Source organism: Raphanus sativus, chromosome 5 (assembly GCF_000801105.2).
Source record: "Raphanus sativus cultivar WK10039 chromosome 5, ASM80110v3, whole genome shotgun sequence".
Taxonomy (NCBI): Eukaryota; Viridiplantae; Streptophyta; class Magnoliopsida; order Brassicales; family Brassicaceae; genus Raphanus; species Raphanus sativus.
The window spans coordinates 6,888,266-6,906,633 of NC_079515.1; the positions used below are offsets into that span (position 1 = coordinate 6,888,266).

The following is an 18,368-nucleotide window of genomic DNA, read 5'->3' on the forward strand; positions in this document are numbered from 1 at the left end:
ATCTACAGAAACTTAAAAACAAGTCTAAACTTCAAACACAACTCTTTTTGATGAATTTATCTCAGAAAATTTCATACCTTTTCTCTAAGAGAAAACGAACACTGTCAAACGATTTTCTAACCTCCAAAATCCAAATCACAGTTTACGTTTTCACTTCCTCTCACTCACCAATCTCTTTTCCGTCCGCTAAGTATATATATTATAATCTATAAACCCTAGTATCAATCACACAACTCCAATACGCAACAACGTTACACTTACCGAAGCAATTATAGTTATAACGAGAAAGGAACCCTTTTTTACACATGGGGTCGTCGGCTCCAAACCAAATGTCAACATAACGAGAGAAATTCTCTTCTTTATCCAGCGGATCGTCGTCTCTGGCGTCCCCTGTAGTCTGACACAGGCGTCTATGCACCGCTAAACTCTAATCCTGTTTGTCTGTGCTCTGACACACATCGAACAACGAATACCGAAACTCACGAGATCTAAGACAGGGACATTTTCGTCCACCCATGTCTGAAATGTTACTGCTTTTTCTTATATCAAAATCTACAGACATTTTGCAAATTTGGCCGAAAATGGGTATATTCCACTCATTCACTCTTTAAATTATTATTTTAATATATTTTCATAAATAATTCCAGGGGACCAGTAAACAGTCTGCGTATTCTCTCTCTCTTAATTTTCTTCGTCCTCTCTCCCGACGAAATATTGGACCAGATAAAACGCTCTCTAGTCTCTAACTTTTTCTTGGATGTGTACTTCACTTTCTTAGGCTTCTTCTTCGTCGGTGTGTTACTTTCTCTGCTCGAGGGAGAAACGAATACTGTGAAGCAAGATGGATGGTGATGGTGGTTCCGGTGGACTTATCGGCTCAGAGATTCATGGATTCCATACCTTACAAGGTTATTACCTCTTAATCTCTGTAAATTCAGTTTCAGTTTGTTTTTTTCCTGTTTAACTTTTCTGTTGTTTCTTGTTGGACTCCTCAATCGCATGACTCTGGTTGGTTCTGATAGTTTCTTTCAGTGTAGTTTTATATAATTTTCTGAATGAAGTATTCCTTTTCTTTTTTCATTTTTTTGGAACTTCTTCTTTTTTGGGGGTTTGGAGAGAGTATTATATATCGGTTAAGGTGACGTGGCAATTTTGTTGCAGTTTATAGTATGTGATGTTGAGGTTCCTCGTCCTTTGATTTAAAACATGTTTTTCTTGTGGTTGTGTGTTTTTTCTGTTGGCAGATCTTGATGTACAGACAATGTTGGAGGAAGCAAGAAGCAGGTGGCTTCGTCCTAACGAGATCCACGCTGTCCTCTCTAACCCTAAATACTTCACCATCAATGTCAAACCTGTCAACTTACCTACTAGTAAATATCTTTCTTAAATTAACCACTCAGCATGTTTCTTCAATTTGCCATATGACTTGTTAGTTCTTATAACATAACCGTGTTATGTTCCTGTAGGTGGCAGAATCATACTGTTTGATCGCAAGATGTTGAGGAACTTCAGAAAGGATGGTCATAACTGGAAAAAGAAGAAGGATGGAAGGACAGTTAAAGAAGCTCACGAACACCTCAAAGTTAGCTTAAAACAAAAAAAATCTTAAATAGCTCATATATATTTTTTACAAATAATTTATGTCCTTCGTCTGATGATAGGTTGGTGACGAGGAAAGGATTCATGTGTACTATGCGCACGGTGAAGATAATACTACCTTTGTTCGAAGGTGTTACTGGTTACTAGATAAGTACGTATCAAGAAATGACCACTGCCTTGTCTTTCCTAGAAAAGCCTTTTATCTACTATGTTTATTCCCAAGGTTATATGATTGTACCTTCTTCTTTTTTCTTATGTCAGGGCTAAAGAGAACATCGTCCTTGTACATTACCGTGACACACAAGAGGTTTGTTTGTCTTTTTTGCTTATCTCGCGTATGTTTACTGTGTTAGCTAGTTTTTCAATGGACCAAATATGTGTTTATTTTGGACATTATATAGTCATTGGTAGGCTTTATTTGCCGCCTTCTGAGAAACTCTTGTATGATGTTCAGGCAGCTACGACATCAGGGGACTCAAACTCTCCAATATCTGTCTCTGCTCATTCATCCTCAAATCTTGTGGCTGTTGAAGATATTGACTTTATTCCTGATAGTCTAGGTGAGAAAATAAACTTTTTAAAGTTTGAGAAATTGCCAAAAATACCATTTTCATAGTACCACTTTTCATGTTTACACTAACCACTTTTACCACTACTTTTAATGAAGGGTCTAGATTTAAAGGTTTAGGATTTAGGGTTTAGATTTAATGTTTTAGGGTTTAAGGTATATAGTTTAGGATTTAGAGTTTAAGATTTAGGGTTTAGAGTTAAGGATTTAGGGTTTATAGTTTAGACTTTAGGGTTTAGGGTTTAGGATATTGAATTTAGGGTATATAGTTTAGGGTTTAGGGTTTAGAGTTGAAGATTTTGGGTTTAGGGTTTAGAATTGGAGGTTTAGGAATTAGAATTTGGGATTAAAATTTTGAAAAACATATAAAAACAAAAATATAAGAGTTTTTACCATTTTAATAAATAAGGTATTATTGAAAATGTGTCTTTAGTGGTGGTAAAGATGAATAATGGTATCTTGAAAGTGGTATTTTTGAAAATTCCCCTTAAAGTTTCTCTATTTACTATTTGCTCTGAGTTCTTCATCTGGACGCTTATCACGGTTTCTTTTGGTGGCTCACAGCAGCCAACAACACTCCGGTTGTGAAAACCCATGAGGTTAGGCTTCATGATATCAATACGCTTGATTGGGATGATCTGCTAGTACAAACTGATCTTCACGACCAATCTGCACCAATCGTTGGTAAGTTATTCAGGATTCTTGAGCACATTCTTCTGAATATTAGTTTGTTAAGTTAAAGAAAATACATTCTCGTTGTGGTCAGATGATATGCCATACTTCTCAGAACAGCTCCAAAATGCTGCAAAAGACTCTGCACAGCATGTGACAGTGACTGATGAATCTCTTGACGCTTTGCTTAACAATGGTCCGCAAAGCCGAGAGAATTTCGGTAAGTGGATGGATTCCTTCATCGGCGACCCTAATGGTTCCCTGGAGGATCCGTCCTTTGAAGCCATGGTTACACTTGACCATGATCCATTAGCTCCTCATCATCACTCCGACTTACCTCAGCAAGTGTTCAACATAACCGAGGTTTCACCTGCTTGGGCCTATTCTTCAGAGAAAACAAAGGTAATAAATATTGGGTTTTAACTGGACTGAATCATATGAATGTGGACGTTACATTACATGTTGATCCTGCAGATTGTGGTGACTGGTTTGTTGCACAACAGTTATCAACATCTCGGGAATTCAAACCTTTTCTGCATCTGTGGCGACTCTTGTGTCCCTGCAGAATATGTCCAAGCTGGAGTCTACCGTTGTTTCATACCTCCTCACTCTCCTGGCATGGTAAACCTCTACCTTAGTGCAGACGGACACAAGCCAATAAGCCAGTGTTTCACCTTTGAACACCGTCCACTCCCAGTTTTTAGTGGCGAGACCGTTTTCAAGAACGATCAAGAATCCAAATGGGAAGAGTTTGAGCTCCAAGTCAGACTTGCACATCTCCTGTTTACCTCTTCCAACAAACTCAACGTCCTCTCCACCAACATCACGCCTGAAAACTTGCTAGATGCTAAGAAACTCTCCAACAAGACTTCTCATCTCTTGAACAGTTGGGCTTACCTGATCAAGTCTGTTCAGGGGAACAAGGTGTCGTTTGATCAAGCCAAAGATCACATCTTCGAGCTTACTCTGAAGAACAGGATTAAGGAATGGCTAATGGAGAAAGTGCTTGAAGGTCGCAGCGCACGGGACTATGACTCTAAAGGCCTCGGTGTGATCCACCTCTGTGCCATTCTTGGATACACTTGGTCTATCCAGCTCTTCTCGCTGTCAGGTCTATCGTTGGACTTCCGTGATAAGCAAGGATGGACAGCTCTACATTGGGCTGCATACTACGGAAGGTAAAAGATATCTCTCCCTATTAAAGTAACGAGAGGTCATTAGCTCAATTAGAGTGACCGTTCACTTAACTTTGTTTTGAAGGGAGAAAATGGTGGCTGCACTTCTCACTGCTGGGGCTAAACCAAACTTGGTGACAGACTCAAGAAAGGATAACCTTGGAGGATGCACGCCGGCTGATCTGGCTCAGCAGAATGGATTTGATGGTATAGCTGCTTACCTTGCTGAGAAATGTTTGGTAGCTCAGTTTGTAGCCATGAAGATTGCTGGAAACATTAGTGGAACCCTTGAGGCTCGCAAGGGTGAGATGTCAAACCAAGGAGCTCTCCCTGACGATGAGCAGAATCTCAAGGACGCTTTGGCTGCATACAGAACGGCTGCGGAAGCAGCGGCTAGGATTCAGGGAGCGTTTAGGGAGAAAGCGTTGAAGACGGCACGGTCAAAAGTGATCCAGTTTGCTAACAAGGACGAAGAGGCTAAGAGCATAATCGCGGCGATGAAGATTCAGAACGCGTTCCGGAAATATGATACGCGTAGGAAGATAGAAGCTGCTTACAGGATTCAGTGTAGGTTCCAAACATGGAAAATGAGGAGAGAGTTCTTGAATATGAGGCGTCAAGCAATTAGGATCCAGGTATGTATGCATGGATAAAGTCTTGTCTGAAGTTTACAACTCATGAGTGTCTGTTTAAAGCCTGTTTTTTGTTTTTGTTTTGTAGGCTGCATTCAGGGGGTTACAAGCAAGGAAGCAGTACAGGAAGATCTTATGGTCGGTAGGAGTGTTGGAGAAGGCAATTATGAGGTGGAGACACAAGAGAAAATTGTTTATAGGACTCCAAGTGAGCGAAGCTGAAGAAGCAGAGGAGAAAGCAGAGGAAGATTTCTACAAGGCGAGTCAGAGACAAGCAGAGGAGAGGCTCGAGAGATCTGTAGTGCGGGTCCAAGCCATGTTCAGGTCTAAGAAAGCTCAAGAGGATTACAGGAGGATGAAACTCACTCATGAAGAAACTCAGGTACAATTATGTTTTGCTTTTTGAATCTCTCGGTTTAGATATACACACACACTAAACGGAGAGTATTTGTTGATGGTGTGACGCAGTTGGAGTATGAGTTCCTTCATGATATTTGATACAAAAAATGGGTGGCTATGGAGAGAGATGAATCCAAGAGTGTTTGATGTGGAGTATTGATGCTCTTGATCTGTAAACTACTTTCCACTTTCGCCAAAACTGGTTTAGAATAAAATATTACATCACTAAGCCAATCTCTATTGTTGGTGGTTTTATGGGAAATGATAAACAAATTTAACAAATACTAATAAACAACTAGACATATGTAGTTATTTGTCTATTTCTATAATTCAGTTCCTGTAGGACTTGTACATTTATAGAATGCAAATAGCTGTATAATAATTCTTACATTGGAAGCCCTGCAGGTCATGTCTGCATCTCTTAACAGGTACATAATTGCCAGAAAGTGGATTTAGTTAGGCATTCCATTTAATTACTAGTAACAATGAAATATACATTGAGCTTACCAATTTTATTTATTTATTGATTTGTTATTAGACAAAATGATCATGTAGACGAACACCAAACCTTTTAAGGTAGTTAGTTTTGCAAGGGCCGTTTTTGTGTCTGCTTCATCGGTTTCTTCTGCATTCAAACTTCGCAATTACTCTATCTCTCTTATATTTGCAGATAATAAAATGTTGTAACTCATTATCCTACCTAAAAACTGCGAGAAAGAAATGTACTTCCAAAAATACTTGGTCTAAATTGAAACTACCATGATCCACATGGTTATAAAATTTGATCTCCAAGACCATCACCATCTTTTGATTTACAAGGATATTGTAACATCATTTGATTTACAATAGTATTGTAACAACATGTCATTTTGCAAGATCATTATAATAATGATCGTTTTTGGATAGTCAAAACCAAATAGAATAAGATTGTTTTAGGTGTGAGACATCTTTGCATATGATTAAGATATCACCGAGTCTTTTTAAAGAATGAGTTCTTTATTTCTTGTAATATGATAACGTTGTATGTGGATGACTATTTTAATTAATTATTTGTTATTTAATTATAATAAATTAACCTTTGATTATGTATTAGTTTCATGTTAAATTACTTTAGTCTTTTTCTTTTAAATGTAAGGTCACTAAATATTTATTTAATAAAAATCTTATTATGATTAAATGAAGGTTGATATATATAGTTATTGCAACTATGAGTTTTAGCTAGCAAACAAAGTTGCATTTCAATAAAGTTACACTGTCATCAAATCTATGCCTAAAGTTTTCAATGCCATACACAAAATAAAAGTATACTTTATGTTATAGACATTCTGAATTTAAAGATGTTTAAAGGTGTTTATATAGCAAAACTTTTATAAAATTATTATATAATCAATTCCAGTCTGAATCACAAGTCACAACACAAAGTTTACATAAACCATATAAAATCCTATCAAATGCACAAAACTTGTTCCATGCACCCACTAATTGCGAGTTATTTGTTGCTAGCCACTCATGCTTATTTGTGGTTAATCCAAAACCTTTCTCGATGCTCATATCAATATTTTCTTGCTTGCATAGTTGCAGTGATCAAATATAAAATGTTGTTTGTATCTTTTTATCAGTTCAAATACATATACAATTTTTTTGAGTTTGTTCTCAAGTTTTTACTTAAAATTTCTAAATATATAAATAATGCATGTATACTTTATCATGTGTTTAAAGGTATTGGAGTTTTCTGATCTTCTCATAAAACTGAGTTCAGTGACATCAAACCTGATCGAAGACTTCAATTCATTAAAAGGCCAACATGTTTTTCTTCTCACAAGGGTCTAATCCAGTAGACCCGTGATAAAACCTTTTAACAAAGCAGATTTATCTTCCTCCTGCCATACTTTTTCGAAAGTATTTCTCTTGCTCCTCTCCTTCTAACTTCTCCTTCTTCTACTTCTACTTCTCCTTATCTACCATTGTTTCTTCTTCTTTGCTTGGCTTTGGAGGTTGTTTTGCTCCCAAGGAAGAGTTTGTTGTGGTCAAGGGTTTTGAGAAAGTGTCGGTCGACACACAAAAACAGAATGTTTCCTTTCTAGATTTGAGGTCATCAAAGAAGATATTCATGATTGTGATTATAACTTCCTATGTTGATGAGTCTTTTAGAACTTTTATTTATCAGGATTCTTACCATTGCTTAAATTCATGTACATAGAAATTTTGAAATCCTTTATTAAACAAGTATACGTGAAACCAAAGACAAGATTCAAGCATAAATATTCTCAATGGGTGAAGGGCTTGTAGATCAAACTATTAAGTTTAATCACGGAAGCTTGTTTCTCATCATATTTTCTTGAATCATCCTCGTCCGTGTTTTATGTTTAGTTTTACCTTGGATAAAGCCACGAAGTTTCTTTCTTCAATAAACACACTTGCAAAGAAAAGCACGTACTGACCAGAACACTTGCAAATCCTGTCAAAATGTCAACACCAAGTGCCTTCGTTGAATTGGTCAGATTGTTTCGGATTTTGGTAGCCAGGTTATTAGCATGGTCTGCAACACCCTGACGATCATAACCAGCAGCTGAAACCTGTTTTCCACGAGGAACCAAAAAAAAACATAATATAGTGAAGGCGAGAAGGACTAATAATCTCTCTACCCTGGTTCATTTTTATAAACATGATCATCTATGATCATTTCAGTCACACTATTTGTTACCTTTCACGCATGTCAAAGACAAAAGCTAACAGCGAGAAGAGCTTTCGAAGGTACACAAACACAGCCTCTGTTAACAACAACTCCTTCAGTGATAGCTGTTTTAAGTCCCTAAAAAGAACAAATACAGAGTAAAGAAACAGAGTTAACTCATCTTCGTTTTTTCACATGCAGATAGAGAGAATCTTCCAATTATCACGAATGCAAGGCTAATCAATATAAACTAGACAATGAACGTTGGGACAGAAAGACTGATGTTCGCGTTCTAACTAAAGTAGTAAACAAAAGTTATTAGTTTTTAATTGTTTATATTTTTCTTCTCCTAACAATTACTTCTAATTTTTTTCAAAGTTTTTGTTACTGAAAGTTGTTTACATTTGTCGATATATCTCCTTGGTTGGCTGCAGGATTTTACTGACCGGCAAGTAGCATCTCACTCTCATCAACACTTACTTGGGCTAAGCTTATTGCGCGAAGTGTCATCACGAAGGATCTTTTTCAATCATATATATCTGTGGGTTATCCTATTTGGCTTACTCATCTTTTTGTTTAAGGTTGATACTCTCTATCACCTTCTTATTGATTGTACTTGATCCTTTGTACCTCCTTCATATATATAAAAACTAGCGTTTAAAAAAAAGACTGATAAACATTTTCATTTTTAAAAAAACTTTGGATTTGTTGACGCTATACTACACGATTCAGAGATTCGATGGTTATACTAACTCGGGTAAAACAAAAAAAAATCAATTTCAGATATAATATATATTTTGGGTTAGAGAAAAACTACCTCTCACCACGGTACCGGTTCACCCTTTGGTTGAAGATGGATTGTATCTCCGTCTTGCATATGAAATTTTTGATGATGTTGGCTTCATATGAAATTTTTGATGATGTTGGCTTCTGGGGCCAATTTCATAGCAAATATAACTTAGGTGAGCCATTGATGCCATATACACTGAGTCGTCTTGAGCTTCATAATGTACTTATTGTTGAGAGGAGAGTTTACCGCTGTCAACTATACAAATCATTTAGGATTTGTCATTATCACACCCACATACCACATGGGTACCCCTGACACAGATTCAACCTTTCCTCCAACCTCAAGTTCTAGCATTAGGCTTCATGATATCAATACGCTTGATTAGAATAAGCTGCTAGTACAAACTTATAAATTTTGCAAATTTAGTTTTCTTACTACAGTACCACTCATGAGACATTCTTGAATTTGCTGGACAGCGCTTATTGATGTCTGTGTGGAGAACGCTGAGGAATTCTTGAAGTCAAACTTTGGAAAAGAGGCCACCTATGATGTATTGAGTTTTGGTTTCTAGCATTTTTTTTGTTGTTGTAATGGTTTAATGCTCTTTATCCTCATCATTTGTGATTCCAAGAGCAATGACCATTACATACACATTTTCTAATCTCAAACACTCTCTTAACATCATCAAGCATATATATACACTATGTAAATGCATATGTATCACATCTTGGTTGTTGAAGCTGAAAAAAAATTGATGGGTTATTAGAGGTTAAAGAAGAGTTAAATTAACAAGGGTGAAAGAAGAGACCAAGAGCAGAGGATATCATCCATGGCTATGCTTTTCTTTTCATACCCCAACGCATCATCATAGCTTTCCTTACCAATCTCTCTGCACTCTTTTTTTTTTGTATTTCACTCCTCTTACTATCTTCACCTGCTTCATCATAGTTACGAGAGCAGATGATACCAAATACATGGTGGAAGAAGCCATACAAGATCACAACACAGAAGTATTTTGATTGGAAATATAAATAAGATGAACAAAAGTAAAGAAACCATAGGACATGATCAGATACCATATAAAAAGGTGGGAAAAAAAAAAGAAAAGAAAACGGACAACAACAAATTTATAGATACTCTTGTATGTGCCTTAGTGGTTTGCAGTTTACATGATGTCCACAGAGCTTGGAACATAAGAGCACACAAGTGGGATATGACTTGAACATCGAGTTGTTTGAAGTGTCCATTTTTACCAATGATGCAAGCAATGTTGTGAGTGAAGCAAAACTTACTTCTGGCTTTATCAAGAACCACTGCCACCTCCTCCTCCTCGTCAACGAAGAAACTCTCACCGGTAAAATGAAACAGAAAACCAGTGAGTGGTTTCATATCCAACACTTAGGAACAGCTTGTTCCACGACACTGCATTGGGCTCGATCTTGCTACTAATCCAAATCTTGACCGTGTATGGAGAAATACCTCCTTCCTGATATAGCACAGCAAGCTGCTCTTCTCTAACACTAGAGATGGTCACTATCTCGTCAAAGGAGTGAAAAGGCAGAGGCAGACGCGGCCCAAACCTCTCTTTTGTAAAATCAAAACAGAGTAAGAAATCACGGAGATCTGATATCTCTGTTCCTGGAACTAATGAGAGCTTCTCTTCAGCAAGCCAGTAAGTGTTTCCCTTTAGAGACACGCCAAGGTGATAATACCCTAGAGTCCAGTCAGGGTTGACATCAACAACTTTCCACGAGTTAGAGCTCAAACTGTAGAGTTCATACTCATGAACATGGTCCTTTAAACTCCAGTCGTAGAAATATATATATATATCTCAAGATTTTGTGGCTACGAACAAGTGAGCAATTCTTCTCGTATCCGAGAACGTACTCGCCAAATTTGTTGTAAGAATCTCTGGGTTCGATCCACCTTGTTTGCCCACTATAAGGGTTCCAAACCACAACCCCCTCGGTTGTCATGTATTCGGTGATGCATAACAATAAACCGTCGCAGTGAAAGATGTTAGATATCTCGACTCCATCAGCAGCAGCAGCGGGATCCTTGTGGTTTAGGCTAACGAGCTTCCCTATACGCTCTGTAGACGGTGGAGTGAGGAGATCAACGCTCATCAAATAAACCTTATAGTCCAGCAGCATCACCACCTTCCTCCGCTGATTCTTACCGAGGTGCTTCTTTATAAATCCCTCATCTTTGGTTAAAGTGTTCCACTTCTTACAAGTAGATCGTACTCCTCCCAGGGATGTAACCGGAAGCCAAGAGAGCACCTCCTCTGCCACATCCCTTGGCAGGTCGGATATCATCGTCGCTTTTGTTATTGTGTTTTTTTTTCTTTATGTATTGTATGCATCCGTACGTATAAATCTATGTTATTAACACCTATGAAATCAGTATTAACACTATTTCTCATCTGATAGTAACACTATGAAGTCAGTACATTATCTCTAAATTATTTACTTTATTTAGTTTCAAATTTCTAAATATATATATATATATATATATATATATATATATTTCAAGGTCAAACATTCACAAGAATAACAGTATAAAAAGCGTTGAACATATACATATATGCATTATGCATGTATGCGTGGTGAGTTTATTTTCTTTGTGAAACACATTACCTTGGTGTGAATCGAGTGATCCTCAGAAGGTGATGATCTCATCCTGGTATAGAGAAAAAGACTTTGACCTTTGACTGCCAGAGAAAAATAAACGTTTTACTTATAAAAAGTCACTGAAGATAAAATGAAATTTAAATAATTAAATCTAATAAAAGGTTAGCTGTAAATTTAGTACTAAATAATAATATTATTAAAAGAAAACGGAAGAAGGGAAAGTATTAAGTGTGTGCTTTTTCCGCATCAGGAATTTTCAGGTACTAAAACAGGCATTCTGCTTTTGCGTGTCTGCGAAGTCAGTTTTGTAACAGCTATTCTGTCTTTTCTATCACCATTTAAAAATCAACAGAGATACTCACTACTTTGACTATACATGGATGCTTTTTCACAGTTTATTTTGAAAATAAATGAAAAGGACCAAGTACTTTGTAAAGGATAACTAGCCACACTTTTCTCACTTACTAGTTACAAGAGCCAGAGAGAGGCCTCAGAGGGACTGAGAGACAGAAGGAAGTAGAAATCAGAGAGGTTTTGGGTGAAAGAGAAGAGCAAGTTGTTGAAGGAGAGATGGATCGTAACGGTGGATTTGGTCGGATTAGGGAAGAAAGGAAGAAACTGAGCTTCTTCAAGATCTTCCAGAGTGCAGACTTATCCTCTGAATCGATGGTAACTTTTTTTGTCTTCAAACTCTTATCTTGTCCTGAAGGTTGTAATCTTTTGGTTGTCTTTGAAACGTTGGTTCTCTGGTGGTAAACGGGTCTCAAGGCTTTTGAAAAGTTGAATCTCGTTAGTTTGTTGTGTATGAAAAGTTTGAATCTTTTAATTTGGCTGTTGTTTAATGAAAGGTTGAGACTTTCTACTGATTTCTTAAGGACAGTGTATTCATTTGTTAACTCTGTCCTTGTTTCTGCACTCAGAAACATCTATAGTTGTTGATTCTCTCTCTGAATCTGTATGGTCGGATATTCTCTCTCTCTCTCTCTCTCTCTCTCTCTCTCTCTCTCTCTGCTTTTCTTGATTTCTTGGGATGATTAGATGTGAAAGATTTGAAACCTTAGCCTTCAAGTTAACTGTTTTTCATTCATTGTATGTTCAAAAACAGAGAGCACTTCCTTACGACTTCATGCAAAATCTGTCGGACAATGACTTGTCATACAAGATGGTGATAAGAGCGGAGTGGGGAAGCTCATGGGAAGTAGACATCTCGAAGAACCCGAAGTTCTACTACATGGAGAAGTCTGGATGGAACCAGTTTGTGAGCGACAATGCCTTGGGTGAAAACGAGTTCGTTACCTTTACTCACACTGGACTAATGCGTTTCGACGTCAACATCTACAATCCCGATGGCAAGGAGATCGTCACACCACGAAAACCCCCTCCAACAACTCCTTTCAGTAAAAGCATTTTGTTTTCAATCAAACAGAGTAGCTTGTCAAGAAGAATGATTTTTTTTTTGTTTGCTAATTGTGATGATGGAAACAGGTGGAGTCAAGAAAAAAGAAGGTGAGAGCAGCTACAAGGACGTGAAGAAGGAAGATGAAACATGCGAGTCTGTGGAAGGAGTTGAGCTCGAAGCCACAAAGAAGAAAGCTGAGGCTTCTAAAACATCCAAGAAGAAGAAGAGCAAGAAAGTGGTGAGTTATGTGGGAGTAGGTGAACCATCCAGAGGCAGAAAGAAGAAAGCTGAGAAACTCAAAACATTCAAGAAGAAGAAGATCAAGAAAGGTGTTCCAGAGTTCAAAATCACCATACGGAAGTCATACCTCAAGTTCTTGGTAAGATTTATAACAAATTCAACAGTATTACAGTCTCGTGATATGTGAATCTTTGCTCTTTTCTTTTTTTGTTGGTATCAGTTACTCCCAAGGGTGTTTGAGGTGGAGCATATCACGAGTGAGTCTAAGGAGTACACGATACATCACTGGAAGAGGAAGTGTTCATGGAATGTGCTTTGCTTGGTGAGGGAGAATCGAACAGTCTTCTCAAGTGGATGGTGTAGATTGGCACGAGAGTTTCCTTTAAAGGTCGGTGACAGGTGTACCTTCAAGCTCATCAAACCCACAGAGTTTGTCCTCATCACCAAGAAGAGCAGAAAGGAGATCACTGTGATTGGCTAATGGAAGGAATGTTTTATTGTCTTGTTTCCCTATATCTATGGAGACAATATGATATTTAGCTTAATGTGTTGTTTTATGTGTCGGTTGCACTTTTATCTTTATCTGTTTATGATACTAATCTTGAGACTTTTACTTACTTTGATCTTGTTTATGAAATTAGTCTTGAGATTATGCAGATTGCTGATCAATTGGTCATTTACATGTCATTTTCTTTAGCAGCAGAGATAATAAAAAGTCATTTACATGCTTAAATAGAGTAAAATCAGTTGGTCTAAAACTCTCACAAAAGAGTCTATTTTATTAGAAGGTGAAGTATTTTTTTACCCCCATTAACACATATAAGATGCACAACATACAAGAGTTTGAAAATAGAATTTAAGACACAACCAACAACACACAAAGCTTAGAACATACACCACAGGTCATTCTAAGACAAAGCTCAGTGGTGGGACTTGACGACGGTGACAGGGCAAGCAACGGTGTTGACAACATGGTTGCTAACACTTCCCATTATCATCCTGTTTTGCATAAAAAAAGGAAACAAGACTTGTCAGTGACATTGAGATGTTGAGGAATTGGAGGATAAAGAGGAGGAATGTTTTTTTTTTTTTGATAGTTTACCTCTTAAGGCCACCAAGGCCACGGTTACCGATGACAAGGCTAGAGAGAGGGATATGTTCAACAGCTTCACAAATCTTCTCACGAGGATCCCCCCAGTATATCTTCATCACTACTGTAATCTGCTCATCATGTTTCAAAACAAACAGTTGGATCGTATTCATTTTACACAAACCAAACACTTGTTGTAAAACCAAGAATCATTCATATACGTTACGCCGCGCAACTACTAAATTACTATTGAAAGGAGAGAGGGGGGAACAAGAAGCTTATACCGACTTCTGCCTAGCGGCAGTGTTGGCAATGTCAAGGGTTTCAGCATCTGGCTTCACTCCATACTTCTTCATCACGGAAGCTTCAGATACCTCACTCAGTGGAATCAACGCTGAAAACGTTACAACAAAAAAAAAAAAAAGTGTCAAAACAAGAAGAAGAAAGATCATTGTTAAGAAACACTTTATTTCAAACCAACAGGAGCAAAAGTAAGCTTAATCAACAACTAAGTAAAAACAAAATCTATCGAGTTCTTTAAGTACAAGTCAAAACGATGCATGAGTAAGTCCAAGTTCCTCCAACACAAGGGATTCTTTTGCTACATGAGATAAAAAAAAGGGCTAAACGGAGTAGAACTGTTAAACCCTCTAAAACTGACACGGATCGTGATTTTCTACAAAGCATCCTTCGATTCACAGTAAAACAAACAATAAGAAGGTCGCAAGAAAGAAGAGAATGGGAGATGATAAGAGAAGGGAAGTGTACGTGATCCGACGGTCTCCCAGAGCTGCATCTCGCCTTCCTCGTAATTCATGTTGGGGGCCACGGTGATGAGGATTAGATAATCTCCGTCGCGAACCAAGTTCTCGATCGCCCAGTTCAGAGCCTTCTTGCTGCACTCCGAGAAATCCACCGCCACTCCTATCCTCCGTCCACCGCTCTCCGCCATTCTCTCTCTCTCTCTCTCTCTCTCTCTGTACGAATACTACACGAAAGCTTGATTCTCTCTCTCTCTCTCTCTCTCTCTCTCTCTCTCTCTGCAAAATAGCGCCACGCGAAGACAAATGGTGTTTGGTCGGGAAGGACTAGACCAGGGAAACAAGATCCTCTGTGACGCTGTCCTATGATATGTATTACTTACTGACCGTTGGATAGATTCTCAGATGATCGTAGCCTTCGAATTAGAACAGCTCACTAAACAAGTGGTTTAAATACTTCACAGAAAATAGTAAACGGACAAGGTTAATGTTAGGGTCCCACTTATTTTGACACAAGTCAAACAGACTCTCATACTTTAATTTAAACCCGTCAGATTCTGTTTCCTTTTTTTTTCTCTCTTTTTATAATCATAACATATACTACCAAATCAGTTTATCAGATCTTACGGTAATAATGAATGTTCAAATCTTGAGAACGCTGGTGATTTCACACACAGCCGGCCACGGCTATTAGCTGAGACAGAGGTCACAAGGAACCACTCGTTTTCCAACGGACACTAGATAAGCTGATCATCCTGAAATATATATTCTTTTTAAGTATAGTTTGGTTTCCTCCTCGGCAAGTGTTACAAAAAAACTAAAGTAAACAATGAGCTGCATAAAGCTATACCAAATTGAATCTTATAATCATAATTTGGTTTAAAACCAACAATTGCTACCTTATAACTCTTCCAAAGTTAACAGTATTTTCATCTTTACAGTCCCTCCCCTCCCCCCAACCCCCCCCCAAAAGTATAAAACCTTCTCTCAAGCACCACTTGTTCTCCCTCTAATGAATCTCCCTAGCCTCTGAGAATCAAGATTAACCTCTATCTTCTTCGGATCCAACGACAGTTTCTCACGCAAAAACGCATCCAGGTTAAACCCACTCCCAGTTTCAGTATCCTCACGTCCTCCCACAGAACCTCCTGCTACCTGATTAGATTGACCATCCTTGGCTCCACCCATGTACTTAAGTGTATCATTTAACGGGCTGTTGTTGTTGTCACTGTTCTGACCAAAGTTCAAGAGCCTCTTAACCGTGTCTAAAGCGGGGTCAATTATGTCCAAGAATCCCGTGACCCACGTAGCATCATCAACAACCTCTGTCCGCTGTTTTTGCAACGAAAGAAGAAACAAAAAGCTTATCAACATGAGATGAATAATAACTCTTACTAGGAAGTGTAAAAAAAAAAAAGAGATGATTACTTGTTGGAAATAGAGGTTACGGATTTCCTCAGCACGGTCTGAATCTCCTTGATCTTCCTCAAGTTGTGCCCATGTCATCCATGTAACGTAGCTTTGTGAGTTTATGTTCAGTGATGATCTGAACAATCTTCTTGCTGCTGATAGGTTTCCTGCTCTCTGCTCTAAAACTCCCCACGCCTGTAAACACATAGAGCAGGCTAATTTATTATTCCAACAAGCTTTTGGTTGATAAGTACTGTTTACCTGAAGACAACGAGCGGCACTTTCAGTAGATGCATCAATGGAGAGAGCTCTTTGGTAAAGTTCTCTAGCTGTTGTTGTGTTTCCTTCTTTCCACTCCATCCAACCCCAAGCCTATACCCAGCATACACACTTTCACCGATCATGCTCTCTTCCATAGATTATAAAGAATCTTTAATACGCTATAGCCAGATTGAATAATGTAATACTTACAATCCAAACAGGTTGATGTCTAGGATCAAGCTCTGATGCTCTCCTTAGTAAAGCCCGAGCAAGGTTAGCAGATGAGTGTTTATACTCCAGTAAGCCAAGGGACTGAAGGAGAACCGGGTCTCTTGGATTCAGCACATGACCTATCTTCAGCAGCTTTCTTCCACGCTCAACATTTCCTATTCCAGCTTCAAACACTCCCCACACGTGCCACGCAAACCTATTCTTAGGGCTTGCCTGAACAGCTTTCTATTAAAACAAAAACAAAACAAAAAAAACTCAGATCATGAAGCTTCCATATGATATATATACAGCCTGCACTGTTCTTACCTCGAAAAGCTTTCTAGCAGCTGGGAATCTTTCCTGCTGTATCTCCAACTGTGCCCATGCCTACAGACAGTGGAGCAAACATGTCCTAACTATTATGAAGAAACATGTTCGATGATGCAACAAAAACCACTTACCAACCAACTAGCACAGCTCTTGGAATTGGATATGGTGGCCTGCTTGAACAGGTACCTCGCCTGCTCATACCTCCCAGCTTTAGCCTCTAACAAGGCAAGCGTCTGGTATATATACTCGTTCCTTCCGCAAAACTTGAGGCCTTTGGCGAGCAGGTTCCTCGCTTTGCTAATATTCCCTTGTTTTATCTCCAAGTTCGCCCATCCATGCCAAGCCGCTACATGCTTCTTATCAGCCACCGTTGCTGCATCAAACAGCTCTCTAGCTCTCCTTACATTCCCCAATCTGTTCTCCAACACAGCCCAACACTGTGTGTTCCAAATTAAACAACAACGTAGTGAGAAACATAAAGTGTCGAAAATCAAAGATAAAGTAGCAAACCTGCCAAATGTATGCATTCTCTCCTTGTGTAGCTTGACACCCTTTCTCATAAACTATTCTTGCTTCGGACAGCTTGGTTTGTTTGGTCAGTATCTTCCCTAATGCCACGTACGGTCTCCCATCCTCCGGCCAGTAACCTATACACTTTAATACCAAACGAGATATCATAAGAATCATTACGAATTTGACTTTTATTGAATGATGTTTATACCTTCTCAAGAATCTTCTCAGCGTCTTTGTATCTGAAACTCCTCGCGAGAAACTTAGCTCTGTACAGAGACAAGTCGAGGTTCACCGCGAGAGGCTTCTCCTGCGCCCTCGCGACGGCCGCCGCCGAGGAAGACGACGAAGACTCCGATCTCTCCGGCTCGAATATCGGCATCTTCTTCGCTATCTTGCTCAGACCGGCGTCGATCTTCGCTCGATACCTTTTCTCTCCCTCTCCTTCTTCGTCTCCGTCATCGCCGGAAGTCTCCAGCGACGGCCGGCGAACTACCAGCACTCCCTCAGCGTCACCGTCCGGAGATTCCTTCTGCGATGGTACGTTGGGAGAAGGCCTGTCGACGACTGCGTGACATAGAGAAGTGTTCTTTGATGAGTGTCCGGAGATTCCATGGATTCCGATGTGGAGTCTCGCCGGTGGTCTGCAGAGATTCTCCGGAGAGAGGAATAAGAGAGAGAAGGAAGAAGTGTTGGCCGGAGATGGGGATGAAGATGAAGAAGTCGGCACCATGAAGTGCATTGTTTAGACTTAGAAGAACAAAAAAACAAGTTTTACTGTTAAAACTGTTGTGAGCTTTCATGGAGGAGGTTCGTTCGGACAAGAAGAAGAATGATGGTCCAAAATTACGATGTTGCCCCTACGTTGATTTCAGATTTTATGTATTTTAATAATTATAGATGTCTAAGGAAGGGTTATTTGGTAAGTTTGGATTGAGGATACTTACTGGTGTAGTATCCCGCCACGTTGCTAGCTTTTTGGGTGGCTTAGCTGAATTGGATTTCATTTGACACG

General features: G+C 38.8%; 4 protein-coding genes and 1 pseudogene across 5 annotated transcripts; 2 read left to right on the forward strand and 3 right to left on the reverse strand.

Moving 5' to 3' along the window:
* The first annotated feature begins 668 nt into the window (after nucleotides 1-668).
* On the forward strand, nucleotides 669-5,436 carry LOC108862819 (calmodulin-binding transcription activator 6). Of its 2 annotated transcripts, none has more exons than XM_018637069.2 (12): nucleotides 669-908; nucleotides 1,245-1,370; nucleotides 1,467-1,582; nucleotides 1,662-1,750; nucleotides 1,861-1,906; nucleotides 2,054-2,159; nucleotides 2,732-2,851; nucleotides 2,934-3,241; nucleotides 3,314-4,017; nucleotides 4,100-4,649; nucleotides 4,735-5,028; nucleotides 5,115-5,436. In XM_018637069.2, the coding sequence occupies exons 1-12, from the start codon at nucleotides 842-844 to the stop codon at nucleotides 5,142-5,144; spliced, it is 2,556 nt and encodes an 851-aa protein (XP_018492571.1). In that variant the 5' UTR covers nucleotides 669-841; the 3' UTR covers nucleotides 5,145-5,436. The 2 variants fall into 2 exon arrangements, with proteins under 2 accessions (XP_018492571.1, XP_018492572.1); XM_018637070.2 differs by having other exon boundaries at nucleotides 2,735-2,851.
* Nucleotides 5,437-7,201: 1,765 nt separating this feature from the next.
* LOC108858069 (F-box/kelch-repeat protein At3g16740-like) lies at nucleotides 7,202-10,834 on the reverse strand (annotated as a pseudogene).
* A 752-nt stretch (nucleotides 10,835-11,586) lies between these two features.
* LOC108860351 (B3 domain-containing protein At3g17010) lies at nucleotides 11,587-13,405 on the forward strand. Its single transcript, XM_018634243.2, has 4 exons — nucleotides 11,587-11,811; nucleotides 12,248-12,539; nucleotides 12,628-12,920; nucleotides 13,002-13,405. The coding sequence occupies exons 1-4, from the start codon at nucleotides 11,713-11,715 to the stop codon at nucleotides 13,260-13,262; spliced, it is 945 nt and encodes a 314-aa protein (XP_018489745.1). The 5' UTR covers nucleotides 11,587-11,712; the 3' UTR covers nucleotides 13,263-13,405.
* Nucleotides 13,406-13,528: 123 nt separating this feature from the next.
* LOC108857643 (universal stress protein PHOS32) lies at nucleotides 13,529-14,925 on the reverse strand. Its single transcript, XM_018631649.2, has 4 exons — nucleotides 14,640-14,925; nucleotides 14,156-14,265; nucleotides 13,884-14,002; nucleotides 13,529-13,780 (listed from the first exon to the last, which is right to left on the reverse strand). The coding sequence occupies exons 1-4, from the start codon at nucleotides 14,821-14,823 to the stop codon at nucleotides 13,702-13,704; spliced, it is 492 nt and encodes a 163-aa protein (XP_018487151.1). The 5' UTR covers nucleotides 14,824-14,925; the 3' UTR covers nucleotides 13,529-13,701.
* A 457-nt stretch (nucleotides 14,926-15,382) lies between these two features.
* Nucleotides 15,383-18,190, reverse strand: LOC108856460 (protein high chlorophyll fluorescent 107). The gene is made up of 8 exons (XM_018630265.2): nucleotides 17,565-18,190; nucleotides 17,354-17,497; nucleotides 16,975-17,280; nucleotides 16,841-16,900; nucleotides 16,514-16,759; nucleotides 16,304-16,414; nucleotides 16,061-16,237; nucleotides 15,383-15,964 (listed from the first exon to the last, which is right to left on the reverse strand). The coding sequence occupies exons 1-8, from the start codon at nucleotides 18,093-18,095 to the stop codon at nucleotides 15,620-15,622; spliced, it is 1,920 nt and encodes a 639-aa protein (XP_018485767.2). The 5' UTR covers nucleotides 18,096-18,190; the 3' UTR covers nucleotides 15,383-15,619.
* Nucleotides 18,191-18,368: the final 178 nt, after the last annotated feature.